This window comes from Pteronotus mesoamericanus, unplaced genomic scaffold, assembly GCF_021234165.1.
Source record: "Pteronotus mesoamericanus isolate MK-2021 breed Mesoamerican mustached bat unplaced genomic scaffold, CSHL_Meso_final scaffold_54, whole genome shotgun sequence".
NCBI classification, from domain to species: Eukaryota; Metazoa; Chordata; class Mammalia; order Chiroptera; family Mormoopidae; genus Pteronotus; species Pteronotus mesoamericanus.
In genome coordinates, this window is record NW_026555321.1 from 40,068,734 (window position 1) to 40,085,512 (window position 16,779).

The 16,779-nt window shown below is 34.7% G+C and overlaps 1 protein-coding gene across 1 annotated transcript in view; it reads right to left on the reverse strand.

Moving 5' to 3' along the window:
• The window catches only part of ERC2 (ELKS/RAB6-interacting/CAST family member 2), a 763,823-nt gene that overhangs the window by 439,550 nt on the left and 307,494 nt on the right, over positions 1-16,779 (reverse strand). The window contains exon 6 of the mRNA XM_054595505.1: positions 12,206-12,373. Coding sequence (XP_054451480.1) covers positions 12,206-12,373 — 168 coding nt within the window. The remainder of the gene's footprint in view (positions 1-12,205; positions 12,374-16,779) is intronic.

Sequence of the window (16,779 nt, forward strand, 5' to 3'; positions counted from 1 at the left end):
TTTTTAAGTATGAAAGACATCCTAGGATGACAGTAATTTTTCTTAATTTTAATTTTGCATCTGTATTTCCTTTCTCCCAAGCTCTGAAAATCCAAGCCTTTACTGACACCAACAGAAACACTCATTTGTTTTATCCTACTCTTCACACACACTCTTCTATTATGTCTTAGAATAATATTACTTGCACTATAACCAATAATATAAATACTGGGAAAAAAATAAAAGATTTTTTGTAGCTATTTTTTTTTTTTGTCCTGGATTATATCCCACTGGAAATGTACACTGAAAGTACTGTGGTGTAAAGTCACTTGGAATAGAACCTCTCTGGGTGCTTATACCACCACTCAGGTACAGATACGTTAATTTTCCTGTTAACTTTTTAGGTATTGCCTTTTTTGGATTTAATTTTACTTTGTAATTTTGTAAAATATTTAAGTGGTTCCAAAGTCAAATCTGCAAAACAAAATATTCAAAGAAGTCCCGGTTCTCTCCCGATTGACTCACTCTATTGGAAAACAAATAACTTATTATTTTAATATTTATTTAGTTTATTCACCATTTCTTAAAATATATAAACAAATATATATTCATATGTGTATATGTAAATCTCTTAGGTAACATACCCTATATCTTTTCACTACCTTCTCTGTTTTTTTTTTTAATTAACAATATATTCTAGAAGTCACGCCATCTCAGTATATAGAGATCTTCATCTTTCACACAGCTACATATTAATCCATTTTGTGGACCACAGTGATTTATTCAATCAATCCCATCCTGGTAAACATCTTGGTTTCCAGTCTTTTAGTATTATAGATAGAGTTGCAATAAACAGTTTTGAATATTCTATATTTTTTCCAGTGTATCTTTGGGAACTATTCCTAGAATAGGGACTGCTGAGCCAAAGGTAAACATCTGTAACTTGCTAGATGTTGCCAAGTTCCCTTCTGAAAAGGGATGGACCATTTTGCATTCCTACCTGCATTGTTACTACAGGGCTAGTGTTCCCTATTGTGTTACCAATAAATAGAGTGCATTGCAAATTTTTGCATTTTTGCCAATCTAAAGAGTGAAAATTATTTTTCAATGTAGTATTAATATGCATTTCTTTTATTATATGTTAGGTTGAGCATCATAAATTAAGCACTTTTATATTTCTTTTTCTGTATACTATCTACATATCAGGCCCATTATTCTATAGGATTGTTGGTTCTTTGGTTAAAAACTATATATTGGGAATAAGAACTCTTTAACTGTAATATATCTTGCAAGTATATCACCCAAGTTATTTGTCTTTTACTCTGCCTATAATTTTTGCCATGCAAAAAGTCCTTATTTTTTGGCATCAAACTTATCAGTCTTATACATATTGCTACCAGATGTTGATTCATGGTTAGAAAAGTTTTCCCCATGCCTAAATTATAAAGGAGTTAATCCATGTTTTCTCCTAATACTAGTATTAAAGCAACATCTAAGACTGGATATTTCCCCTGCTATCATGATCTGATACCTCATTTAATTCTCTCACTACACCTCCAATGATACAAGGGAGCAACAATAGATCCAATAAATATTTTTGAAGTCCCAATATTGTGCTAGGCACTGCTCTCAGAGTTCACATACCCCAGTGAAAGAGCCAAAAGGTTATTTTCTTTAAGAAGTTTATATTGTGATAAAGTTTTCATTCTATATAAATATTGGGTTAATAACAGGTTAAAATACTTAAGTGCACCACAGTAATGAAAACCCCAGCAAGGCCACAACGTCCCTCAGAAATGAGATTATACTTTTTTGTGTCCCATAATATCAGAAACTTTATGCAAGAAAGTTATCCTTGAAAATGTAAGGATTTGGAAATGAAAAGAACTCTAAGCATTAAAAAAAGCTGTCCTTTTGGTTAGGTACTTTCATACACTTACTCAAAGACTGATATATGCAAGGTCTTTATATGGCTGCAGTGTCAAGCAACCAACAGTCCACTAGATTGAATCTTTCATAAATCAATCATAGTGGATACTCAGAGACAAAAGGAACTACAAACAATTCTTAAACTTTTTTCAACAATATCATGGATGATAATATTGGCAACATTTACTTCTTGTTTACTTCTATATTCCTGGCACCTAGAACCATGCCTAGCAAACAGTATATATTATATAAATAACCTACTGGAGATCCCACAAAGGTTACCAAAATGATGCTGTATACCTAATTTCCATATCTTAGTGTTCCATCTATTTCTCTCTTACATACACACAGGCAAGTGCAAATATAATTAAATTTTTCCAAGTTAAATCTTTAAAAGTCATGTACATCTTTCTGCAAATGTACTTTTTGACTTTGGGTGAGATTGAGGTTGAAGAGTGGACAAATTTGATATCTAGATGTCTGGCAGTCCCAAGCAGTTGCCCTACTCAAGCATTTCACTCTTCCTGTACTCCTCCCAGAAGGGCAGCCACAGGTGGTGCACTGTGCAGAGCACTGGCCCTTCTCACACCAGCTGGCACTAGGCTAAGGAGTCACACTCAGTAAATGAGGAACTGGACTTTCTCTTTTCCTTCGTATTTGGCCAGATCTTAAATTAACAATCTGTCCAGTTGCAAATTAACAACTGACAAGTAGTATTTCAGAGGCTAAACGTCATTCTATTATAATTATAAAGATTTAAGAAATCACCTATATTTGAGAAAATAATAAAATAAATAATAAATAATGGAAGACAATACATTTCACACACTTCATTCAAGATATAAATACTTGCAATAAAAACAAACTCGTAGGGTTAAAACGATCTTCATCTATACAACCTATTACCTCAAGTTATATTCTCTCTCTTTTTTTAATAAAACAAGAGGGGGAAATACATGTCTGTATGGAAAAAAATATCTGTATTTAATTTAAAAAAGAATAAAGTTCAATGAAAATTGGTAAAAGATTCTTGCAGAAGCCCTGCAATTTAACTTCGCTCTTTAGATTTTGGTTTGGTATGTAAATATACACATAAAGAAACCCAACCGCAGCAAATGTTAGCCTTTTTCCAGAGGAATGGAGGCAAGTGTTACAAATGTGGGTCCCATGCAAGGAGGACATAATCACAATGTAAACTGGTTATTTCCAAATGGTGCCCCCCAGAAGGAAACAAAATGAATGGAAGTACTTAATAAATTCTGTTTTTCATATAATTCATCCTTCCAAAAAAAAGAAAGAATGTCAGCTCAGAGGTCAGTGAGAGTTTTGTTGGATTTCCCTCCTTCTAAATTCTGTCATCTCCTTTTTAAAGTAGAAATTCAGTTTCCCACAGATATGACTGAAATATTCTTTTCTTTTTTTTCCTGCAAATCATTCACTAGTAAGTAACACTAACCAGTGAACATGTGCTTTCTCATAGATGATTTGTTAATTGGACACTGTCACTTCCAGTTGCAGCTTAAGATACTATACACAATGACTTTTTCAAATGGAAGGAAAACCAAATAAAAATACTAGTGATTTATTTATTTTCCATTGAAGAAAATAAAGGGCTCTGAATCCATCTCTACATGTCAAAACAATGGATGCAGATTGTGATGGGATTTAATGTAAAAATGAAAATGATTCAGTTATCTTAATTACATGTTTAGCCACCCAGGTCAAATAACATCCCAAGGAGCACAAAAGGAAAGGCCAGATTCTTTTGTTTCACTAGAAAAATAAGTTGCTCAAAATAAGTTGACAATAGGCTAAGGATTGGAAAGTTTTTGATTAAAAAGGGATTTTTGTTGGAACACTTATAATGAGATTTGAGCTATAGTAACAATATCAAATTGAAAGCAGAATTACATACAAAATGAGTACTGTAAAACATCATTATTTTAGTACAATGGAAAATAAGGTGTTTGTGGTTTTACTCTATAAATTCTGTGTTGTCTGCTCATATGTATTCCTTCTTGGCTGTCTTCTGAATAGCTATTCTGATTTCCCAGTGCTTCTGCACCAGCATTCATTTGTGGTGGGGGTAGGGGGAGGGCACCCACACAATCAGCATCTCCTAGGCTCAACTTTTCCCTCCATTTTATTGGCTTTTCACGACTAATTCTTGTCCACGCATCACACTGGTATTCAGTTACAGGGCAGACAATGAATTTTCCTAATCCATTTAGTGTGCTGACAGAGCCATGTTCACAATTTATAGGATTTCCTTTTAGACATCTACCTATTTCACACTTCATTAACATTCAAACTGAACACCTGTGTTTATGAAGTCAAAAGCAATTTTATACTAACAAGGTGTTAAATAGGGTATTCTCTAGAAGCCTGAACAACAATAACAACAACAAAAGTACTAGACTCTTGGCCTATGGAACAAAATAATGTCTGTAGCTACCTGCATCATCCTTTAATAGAAAAATATTACCATGGAACTGCAGCCAACACGCCTAACACATTTTAATCCCTGCACCAGAAGTCTTTCATGTCTTACTTAAGAAAGTAAGACTATGAGGCTGCCATGCAAAGTTTACCCAGATACCTAAAATCTACAAAAGAGCTAAAAGTTTCAGGAAGGAAAATGTGGCCCCTTTAAACAATGTCTTCACTAGCTAGATACAAGGACATTTTCAGTATTCTAGGGCCCACACTCCTGACCCTGGCTCATTTTTATGTGACCCCAAAGTTTCCACATCATTAATAAAGAGAGAATCAAAACAAAGCCCACAGACATTAGGGGAGGGGAAAGTGTGTAGTTTGGCACTGCCATCATGCATACCCTCAAAATGAAAAGGGAAAAAAATAAAATGTACGTAGCAGAGGTGGTGACCCCTGTAATGACTGTGGTTCCCAACATTTTTTTCCTACTGGTAATAAACCATTTTGCAGACCTCCCAATTGTGGCCACCATGATAGTTACAACTTGCAGGTTTATGTCTTTTTCTTGCAGTTAAGAGTGTTATCAATAAAAATTTCAAATGATGCTTTTCCTGGTCAAATAAAAACATTTTAAAATGTGAAGCTAACGACGGGATTAGTATGGAAAAATATAAGTGACACCAGGATGTTGTTCTGTATATTTTTTCACCAAGTCCCTTAATTTATTAATTTTAAAGACATTTCCTGCAAGTCTTGAAAGCACTGGGGTAATTTGACAATCTTAAAAACTGGTTTTGTCGCATGCTGCTAACTTTTTAAAAAATCACCTTACTTTTAAATTCCGTGACTATGAAGAGCATTAAAGAAAAGTCTATCTCAGAAAGGACATTTAACATATTATTTTTTGAAGACTGAACTGAAGTGACTAAAAAGGAATTCATTGCTTGCTGGTCAACCAAGACAAGAAGTAAGAAGGAAAACTGGAATTACTGATTAAAAATAAGGGAGCACTCCATGTAAATCCCACCTTATATATTATGGCAAACATTATTTCCATCCATTAAAAAAATTTTTTGTTAAAAACATGTGAGTTCAGAAGAAAGAGAAGCTCCTTAAGTATCTGGAATAGTTTGCAAAGCCCTATATGAATGCATCTAGTCCCACAGTCCCAAGAGGCCCCAAAGCATTCAGACTCCTTGTCATGATGACCTTTATACCCGAGTCTAACCTCACCATAAAGTGAGGTGGAGGACCCATCTCAATATGAGTAAACTAGGAAACAAGGGCTTATAAAATTTATTTTCTCCATGTAACAACATCATTTCCATCATCAAAAGCTTGGTTTTTATAATGCAGCTTGAAAACTGACAGCTCAAGTCTGCTTTCTGGTTGTGTTATAAGAGACCAAAAATTGCTGCCACAGGCTCAGATAACACTACCTCCTCTGTCAGCACCTGGCACAACCTCCCTAAAGAAATGATCATCACCACCGCCGTTAAAAATGTACTTAATTCTTCACATTACAAATGTATAATATGTGTATCATAGACAATTTAAAGATCACTAGAGCCTTCAACACAAAGAAAAAACACAGTAAGACACTATTTTCCATTCATTTACTTTTTTTTACAAAGTGTGCGTGCATGTGTGAATACATGTATATATACATAATAAAAAATCTTTAAAGAAAGAAAAGCTAAATATTATATAATGAATTCTTAATGTACTAGGATTCTAGACTTCATGAAAAATGTCAGCCTCTCTAGAATTTAGGCACTATCCTTCAAAATTATGGCCACAATGTTAATGTTATTATAGCTATATGTTACTATGAGCAGTTAAGTCTCAGAGTTATTCATTCTTACTCCTCTTCATAGCCAGTACAGGGCTGTACCTACTGAGCTTTCTTAAAATCCCAATGGACTTACCTATTAAGACATAATTATAAAATTGACAGTAAACGTTGCCAGGAAGATTAAATGTGATGATGTATGTCAGTTCCTTGACACAAAAGAAGCCCTCGATCCACTGGGACTCATGAAAGGCCCTAGATTTAGGGTTAAGAGTTCAGGATTCGGGAACCCAGGCCCTGTCACTCATCACTGTGTAATGTTGAGCAAGTTACACATCCTCTCTGAATCTCTATTTTCTCATCTTATGAAATGGGTCAACAATACCAACTTTACAAGTTGTAAATCAGGTTTAAAATAAAGTATTGCATGTAAAACACTTAGCCACAGTTCCTGGAACTCAGCACGGCAGTCACAAGACACTCAGTAGACATTTGTGCAAACAATTAAATTAAAAATCTAAGACCAATAGCTCCTGAGATTATGGGTCCCACCTTATCCATCACCATGCTCAATAAAATGCTATTAAATGATACCTCACTCATTTAGACAAGGGAAGGGCCTTTCTGAAGTACAACCTACTGAAGAATTTCTAAGCAGGTGAGGTAACTCCTGAAATAATCAAACCAGCAGAGCATCTGTAACCCCATAAATAGCATTCCCTTTCTCAGAGAGACTCAAGATGCTTGAGCGTGGATTCGAAAATGATTGGCTTTAATCAAAACATAAAAACAGTATCAGAGTAATCACCTTAGCATATTAGCCTTCTATTATAAGAGATATAAGTGGGTGTCTCATATAGCTTGCATACTTTAGTTTTCAAAAAAGATAAACATTTATTTCTCTTTATTTTCTCTCCTGCTTTTATTCACCCACTTTTAAACAACAGAAGGAAGATGGCATATAAATAAGATTTTGTGTGACATTATTAATAACCAGAAATTAGTGAACATTAATGGCACTATAAATCAGCTCTCTATCATTTATCCATATACCCAATAGAATATTGGTTGGATGAGGGCAGGAACCATATCAGACACACAGTAGTCACTCAGAAACTATGTATTCAATGAAAAAATTATGAAAGCTATGGGGCAGGAATCTTTAATGGAAAATTCTTGGAAATGCTACAGGGAATCTATAAACTGCCTGAAATTATACACATCATTACACATGAATATGAGTGTGTATGTGCTGAGGTGAAATTTTCTAGGGAGTAAGCCTAAAAATTGCATGATATTCTCTTCTATATGGACTTCATTCACAAAACAAAAACAAAAATGTATGGACCCTTGCTATGGAGCTGCCTCTAACCTAACCTACATGCATTGTCTCTTGCCTTCATTAACACAAAACCTCTACATTCTGTCTTAATTAACAGGTTCTCAAGTGTTTACTCTTAAACAAGAACTCTTCCCTGACCTAGTTGGAACAGCAATGAATATAAAAGCTGTCATATAACATATCTTCCAGAAAACATGCAAAAAAGTTGTCACAACTGGCCGTTTAAAAAGCATACTAGGCTGGGGCAATGTGTGATGGCCAGAAAACAAAAAGGAATCTCTTAATTTTGGGATAGAACAAAAGACATGGCACTTTTATAGTATATTTATTTTTTTAAAAAGTGACTCTATCGAAGTATAAAAGCCTGAGCTTGGTAAATGCAAATACCAAAAATTCAGAAACCCATAAAGGTAGAACACACAAATAAGAAGAGAAGTGAGGTGGAGTATTCCCCAAACAGCCCTGATATGCAATAAAAATAATAACAGCAAGATGATAATCAACACAATTCACAGCTAAAACCCTTTACTAGAGTTAAAGCACTTTTCACTTAGATGTGCCAGGCTGGCACAAAGACTGCTGTTTTATAGATAAGACACAGAGGCTCAAAGAAGTTAAAGTCTTTCTCATGTCACAGTTACTCAGTGGGGAAGCTGAAGTATGTCCACACATCTCTCACTTCTTAATACTGTGTTCTTCATACAACATTTTACTTCAGACCATGGAATAATATCTAGGCCTCTCTTCTTAATTTCTGGATATGTTGGTAATTATTTGTTGAAATCCAGAAAAATCAAGGTGCTAAAGAAAACTAATGTATTATCTATACTGCCACATAACTAATGTGTTGGTGGATGGGAGTAAGTCGGTACATAAAAATATCGAAGGAGGTAGCAAAATAAAAAACTTGGCCTCAGGGTCCTTTGAAGCTATTTTAAAAAGTAAAATGTTATGTTAGGAGCTATGTGGTATATTCCCTGTGTGTGTAATTATTATTCCATTGATTTATTGCACACATGTCAAAGAGTGTCTGGGCATTTGTTCACATAAAACAAACCAACCCAAGGGCCAAGCCACGTAACTGCAAACTCAGACAACTTGCCTCCCACCCCTTGCCCCACTCTTCATCCTTCTACCTCCCAAATGCAAATTCTCTGGTAGCAAGAGTCTTCCTTGCAGAGATGAACTTTAAAGCCTGTGGCATCTGTCATTTATGCTGTATTCTAAAAGAATAACTGAAACCAGTTGATAGCACAGATTTTCCAGAGAAACCAGCAAATTTCTTCCAATTCTAGAGAGAGCCATCTTCTGTTTTGGCAAAATCTTTTAAGGAATGACTCAGGAATCAAATTGGAAGGAGCTATCACATGTAACCTCCTCCAAGGATAGTGCCATGCCTTTCACATCAACTTAAACTCAGGTCTTTTGTTGAACGGCATAACAATACATAACATATCTCATCTACTGAATACTGTCCCACTAAGGTAGGGAGACTCTTTATTTTTAAATACAATTAAGAAAAATGTGTGTTTTTCCTCAAAGGTATGTTCTATCCTTGTTACCAAAGGCCTAAATTCACTACTTTTTTAAAAATTTATTTTCTTTATTTTTTCAAATACATTTGTCTCTGCCTTCCCCCGACCACCTTCCCCTGCCCCCTTTCCTCTTCCCTCCCTCAAAAGTGGGAAAATCACTTTAATATATTTTACCCTGTTGTCAAAAATCCTTTGTCTACAATCCAACAATTAGATCAAATTTTAACAGAAAAATGATGTCCTTTAAGAGATCACTGATTTAAGACATCACTGAGTAACTGTCTCCATTTTCATTTACAAAGATCTTAAAAGAAGAAAAAAGGCAAAAGAAAATTCCTTGAATATTTCCAGCTGATAAAATTATTAATCACACACTCCCAACTTTAAAGCAGATTAGAAAATCACCTCACTCTCTCTGCCCATGGAGAATAACTTTTTTCTATGTCAAAACACTGTCTTTTTACTGAGTCATTTTACTTACTGAATGCGGGATGGAAGCTATCCACATGATGTCACCACTGTCTTTTTCATGAAATATACATAGCTCTAATTTGGACTTCCTTAAGTCAAAAGAGGTAAAACACAGAGGAGAGAATAAGAAAAGGAAAAGAGGCTGGGAATATAGCACTCATCAGTACAAGGTAGTAAGAGAAAGGAAGTAAGCCTTTCTGCGCTGATTTTCTCATTCCTTCCTTTTGGAGAGGATCCATCAAAAAGCCTGACTGTCTATTGAAGCAATATCTCAACAGTCTGCCTTGCTTCTCAAATTTCCTCCTACCCAGTACACAGCAACATGACTGCACTAATTTGATTAGAAATGCTGGCACTATTGTCAACTTAAGACAACTGTGGTACAACCAGTTGCTCTGTGAATGAGCCAGTGGGGAGAAAAACTTGCGCTCTAGAATGAGGATAGGCAAACTATCTGTCCCTGTTTGGAGCAAAACTGCTAGAGAGAAGTCAAGCCAGGCATTGCAATTCCTACTCAGCCCTTTTCCCACAAAATCACAATGCTCTGAGTTTGCAAACTTTTTCTGGAAATGGCCAAAGAGTAAATATTTTCAGCCTTGTGGGCCATCTAATCTCTGTTGCTGCTAAAATCTATGATTATAGCTAAAGACAACACATAGATGAATGAGTGTGGCTGTATTCTAATAAAATTTTACTTACAGCCCTAGCCAGCATGGCTCAATTGGTTAGCACATCATCTGGTAACCGAAAGGTTGCGGTTTCACTTCCTGGTCAGAGCACATACCTAGGTTGCAGGTTCAATCCCTGGTCCAGGTCCATATGATCCCGGCCCAGGCATGTACTGGAGGCAACCAATCGATGCTTCTCTCTCGCATCGATGTTTCTGTCTCTCCCTTCCTATCTCTCTAAAAGCAATGAAAAAATGTCCTCCCGTGAGGATAAAACAACAACAACAGCAACAACAACAAAACCCTTTACTTACAAAACCAGGCAGATGGCAGGATTTGTCCAATAACCTATAGTTTTCAACCCCTATTCTAGACAAATTCTAGAAGGTAGAAAGGTTCTATAGCTGTGCTATCTAGTACAGCAGTCATTAGCTACATTTCACCATTAAATACTTGAAATGTGGCTAGCGTGACTAAGGGACTACATTTTAAATTTTAAGGAATTTTATTGTTTTTTCTTTTTCAGTTAAATTCATTGTAATGATATTAATAATATCACGTAAGTTTCAAGTGTACAATTCTATGATACATGATCTGTATATAGCATTGTGTGCCTACCACCCAAAGTCAAATGATCTTCCACTGGCATATATTTGACCACTTTTACCCAGGAACTACATTTTAAATTTTATTAACTTAAATTTAAATAAACACATGGCTAGTGGCTACAGTATTAGATAGAACAGATGTAGATACTATTCACTGCTCCTCTTCAAAGGAGATACAAACTGCCTTCCAATTTATGGCATAGTTTAAATTTTTGCCTTAAAAAAGAAAATATCCATTCTTCCACATTCAAAATGAGACTATAACAACTAAAAACTTTTTTTTAATGTGGAATATATACATCATTGAAGCTAAAATGATCGTTTTGGTTTGAATCAATCAAATAACTATTTGCCAATGTCAAGTGCATAGGGGCTAAGTCGAGTGTATGCCAAGACTTATCCAATATGGAACCTTTTCCCTTTCTCCTGTGAACTCTGTCCTGTACCTCTACTGAGGGCACAGACAGACTGAATGGCCCCATTACCTCCTAAGAAAAATCTAGATCTTCCCACGGACCCAAAAATATATACGTTCAAAGACATGACTCAAAGAGCACAAGAGGGAACATGCATCTCAATTAGATTGCCTTCTCCTAAAGTGATCCACATAATGCACTGCCTCTGTACAAAAATCAGGGATATGCACCACATTCTTTGTTACTGCCCACACATAATAATGTATTTTCTGCCATGTTTTATTTATGCAATAGCTAGCTTGTGTTCTGTATTCCTTAGTAGCCCCAAGGATATAATCCACTGGAGAGAGCAAGGAAATAGGATAGTAACATACATTTGCTTTTTCATCCAAATGTGAATAAGGAATAACAAACCAGTATTTCCTTTAAGAAACTCACACACCACCAACTTTCTTTAATGGGTAAATGAATGTTGAAAATTGAGGAAACTCCTTAGGAATAAGAAAACTTTGGAACCACAGGTGTCAGGAAGGGAACAATATAGATACATGACAAAGGAAAGTAAATGACCTTCTGACTTTTTTAAATGATTTTTTATAAAATAAAACCACTCTAGATTCAATCATTTATGCATGGTTCCCAAATCCAAAAAGCTCTGAAAAATGGGAAAGAAAAAATTCCAAGTGTGAAGCAAACTCCTTTAGTGGCACAATCTGACACGAACTGATTGGAGGCTATATATAGGCTATATACATAGACTTTTTTTTATCCTACTTTGGGGTGAGAAACTTTTTTATGCAGAAATATCCATGTGTTTGTATAGAACTTCTAGCAACCCTGCTGGGAGTATTATACAGTCTATTATATATGCAGTGATCTTACCTTTCCAAAATCCTCCAAAGACCAGATATCCAAAATACCTCTGGTTCCAAGGCTTTGGATAAAGAATCTTCTAAAGAAAACTTTTCAGGTAGGACATTTTCTATCAACTCAATGTCTGCTGCCTGGAATCCTGAGACAGTGCCTTACCTCAGTTTGAAGAATGGCAGCCCTCTGTTCTTTGGCAGTAAGCGACTCTTTAAGCACTTCAATGTGTTGCTTGCAATCTGAATTTTGATTGCTAAGGGTTTCAAGCTTTGTTTGTAAGGCAAGAAGTTCTGACTCCTTCTTTGAAAGTTCCTGCTTCAGCTGATCAATCTGTAAGACAACAAAATTGCAAGACATTAGAAGCCACAGCTATTACTTTGTACTACTACTCTATACTGAAGAACAACTGATTTATCTCGTATTTCATTCTTTCGCATGTGTGTCCTTTAAATAACTTATTATTTCTTTTTTATTTTTATTGTCCACAGCCAATGATCATTATTCCCATAAGGCAGGCCATAAGTTTACTTAAAAAGATGTCTCTGGAAGTCACACAGTCTTTGGGGCCAGCAGAATCCCTGTAAAGGTAGCTAAGAGTATAGAAAACAGGGAAGGCAAGGTTGGCAGGCTGCCTTCCACCTTCTACCCCACTGAGAACCAGGGTTCACAGAGGAATGAAGGCTTTCTGGCCAAACCCGCTGTTCATCTATGAAATCACAAAGTCATCCACCAAGATCCTCATGGAGCTAATAAAGGCACTTAATCCAAGACATAACCTGGACCTTCTCTACTACTCCACAGTGACAATGATCATTCAAGGGCATTATTTGACAGAAGAAAATCCTCATTCCGCCCTACCCCCCAGATTAGTACTGGGGTTTTTGGCTTATATCAAGTAGTGAAAAAACACAAAACAATATAAAATATATATGAAGTAGAGGGGAAAATAATACAAGAAATATCCATCATTCAATTCACCAAAAAATAATTATTAGAATTATCTGTGTTACATCCCATTTCTATCTTTCTTTACCCCTTCAGAAACAATTACCACTCTAAATTTTGTGCTTGTCACTTTCTTGCTTGTCGTTTGGGTTTGCTGTATACTGTTCGTATCTGTAAATGATATACCATTTAGTTTTGCATATTATTTAGGTTTTTAACTTTGCACTGTTTTTTTAGTATATTAATAGTATTTTTTCCTACTCAATCTTATGTCCTAAGTATTATATTGTGTTACTGTGTATGCAATTTGTTCATTTTCATTGAATAATAGTATTCTATTATAAGATTTCACCACAATGTATTTGTTCATTTTGCTGCTGATAGACATTTGGGTTCATTTCCCAGTTTTTTTGTTATCACAAAAAAGTGCTTTTCTGAACATTCTTATACATATTACCTGGTGCACATAGCAAAAATAATCTAAGGGTTAAATTGGTGGACCACATGGCATGCACATCTTCAACTTCATCAGATAAACAAAATGTTTTCCAAATCAGTTATATTAATTTTCATAGTCACAAGCATGGTGTAAGTGTGCTAATCACTCCACAACTTTGCCAGTATCGTATGTCACCAGCATTTTACATTTTGGCCAGTCTGATTGGAGCTGGTATGTGATCACCAAAGAGTACTGCCACCCATTTCTTCCTATTTGTATACATAAGCTGCTCCTCACAAATAGGGGTGGAGTCATTTTACCCTCCTCTTGAACCTGGCCAGACTGTGACTTGCTTCTACCAGCTAAATGCAGCAAAAGTGTCAAATATGTTCTGACCCTAGCCTGCAGAAGGAATGGCAGCTTCAGCTTCCTCCTGCTAGAAGCCGGCCACCGTGTTAGCAGTCCAATGACCCTCCAACCCCTGTGCTCCGAGGAAGCCCACCCCAGCTACACAGCAGGCCAGGAAAGACAGAGAGGCCTGGTGGAAATGATGATTCCTTTGTCTTGTTTCTGGTCTTAAAGGGAAGAATTTCAATGTTTCATCATTAACACTAATGTTTGTTGTAGCTTTTTATAGGCACTCTTAGGTTTCAGAAAATTCCTTTTTTTACAACTTTGGCAACAGTTTTTTTTTAATCATTATAGAATGTTTAACATTATCAAACATTTGTCTGCATCTCATGATTTATCACATTTTTCACATTTATTATTGTAATGAATTACATTAATGGATTTTTAAAATTTTAATCTCTCCTTGCTTTACAATGTAAAACTCAACTTAGTCATGATGTGTTATATTTTTTATATTTCACTGGATTCATATTGCTAATATTTTGTCAGGAAATTTTATCTATGTTTATGGGTAAGATTGACTTGTAATTTTCCTATCTTATGTTGTCTTTGTCATGTTTTAGTATTAAAATTAGCCTTCCAAGTAAAATAGAAAGCACTCCTTCTTTTAATGTGTTCTGAAATGATTTTTATAAAATTGAAAATTCTTCCCATTAACGTTCATTACAAATCACAAACAAAACCATCTGGAATTGTTATTTTCTTTCTAGAAACCATTACTTATTTCATACATCTTTGTTGCATATAGGAATATTCATGTTTCTAATTATTTGAGTCAATTTTGAAAAGCTTCCCTCCTAAGAATTTTTCATTTCATCTAAATTTTTACCTTTATTCTCAAGAAGTTTTCATAAACCCATTTATCTTTGACATCTGTAGCATTTATGATTATGTCTTCTTTTTCATCCCCAATATTCTTTATTTTTATTCTTTTCCTTGATGAATCTCAGCAGAGAATGCCATATTAAATACTCCAGTTGTGGCTATCTTGATCATCCAACATTTTATTTTCTATTTCATTAATTTCTGCTCTTATTTTTAAAGTATTTCCTCCCTACTATTTTGGAGGGATTTGTTCTATTTTTTTCTAACTTTTAAAGTTGGATGTTTATCTCACTAATTTTCCATCTTTTTTCTTTCCATACATAATAAGCCTGAAGAATATAAATTTCCTTGTCAGTATAATTTTAGTTCAAGTCCACTAATTTGATATGCAGTATTGAAATGATTGTTCAGTTCTCAATATTTTCTAATCTCCATTATTATTTATTTTTTAAAAGTTTTTATTTATTTATTTTTAGAGAGAGGGGAAGAGAGAAAGAAGGAGGGGGAAATACCTATGCAAGACAGCAACGGTGATTCTCTGCCTCTCGTTCATGCTCCAACCAGGAGAGAACACACAACCCAGGCATGTGCCCTGACCAAGAATTGAACTGGCAACCCTCTGCTTTGCAGAACAACACCCAACCCACTGAGCAACATGGTCAAGACATCCATTATTATTTATTCTTTAATCCCTGAATAATTTACAAGTATGTTTCTTGATCTCAAAATACATGCTTGTTTTCTATTTATCTTTGTGCTTTTTATTTCTTTTTTATGAATAGAGAACATGGTGTATTTGATACCAATCATTTAAAATTTGTTCTATATTACTTATTGACATAATGTGTGGTCAGTTATTATAAATGTATTTTGCATACTATGCACTTGAAAAGAATATGTATCCAACAACTGTTGATAGCAATATTCTATATATGTGTGTCGGCATTTAACACTTTTAATTGGATAGTTTCAGTCTTCCATATTTTGATCTTTTAATCTGCTTTATCTGTTAATCACTTAAGAGTGATTAACACCCACTTGATGAAATAATACACTCTTGCTTATAGTTCTGCCAATTTCTTATCTCTAAAAATGGTTTCTTTTTCTTAAAGTCTACAACAAATTCATTCTTTTAAAAGTCATGAAATTTTTTCATTAGCTGTATTTTTAACAGCTTTATTGAAATATAATTTACATGACATAAAACGCACCTAACTAACAGGTACATTTGATGGTTTTTAGTGTATTCTTAGTGTACAACCATCATCAGAATATAATTTTAGAACATTTTCATCATCTCAAAATGAAACCTTATAACCACTAGAAGACACTCTCCATTCCCCAACTTCTACCCACAAACAATAATCTACTTTCTATCACTATGGATTGGCCTATTCTGGTCATTTCATATAAATGGAATCATACAATATCATGTACTTTGTGACTGGCTTCTTTCATACAATGCAATGCTTCAAGGTTCATCCATGTTATAACATGAATCAGTACTTCATTACTTTTTATTGCTGGATAATATTCCACTGTATGAATAGATCACATTTTGCCTATCAGTTCACCAGTTGATGAGCTCTTACATTATTACATATTTTAGCTATTATGAAAAATTCTAAGACTATTCATGTACAAGTCTCTGTGGACATACGTTTTCTTTCTTTTGGGTATATACATAGGTGTAAAATTGCTAGACCATAAGGAACTGTATGATTAGCATTTTGAAGAACTTTTGCCAAAATGACTGTAGCATTTTAAGTTCCCACCAGCAATACATAAGGATTCTAATTTCTCCATACTCTTACCAGAACTTGTTATTATCTCTCTTTTTAATTATAGCTATTACAGTGGATATAACATGGTATCTGATTTCTAGTTTCAACTTGCATTTCTCTAACAACTAATAACATTGAGTATATTTTCACATACTTATTGGTCATTCATATATTTCTTTTAGACAGATGTTCTAACTGCTTTCTTAAACTTTTTCTTTGCCTCTTTGATTTTATGGCTTTATTTGCTACAAATATATAGGTTTCTTTTTATTTATCCTATTTAGGGGTCATCAGGTCTCCTGAATTTGTGGATTGGTATTTGTAATCAGCTT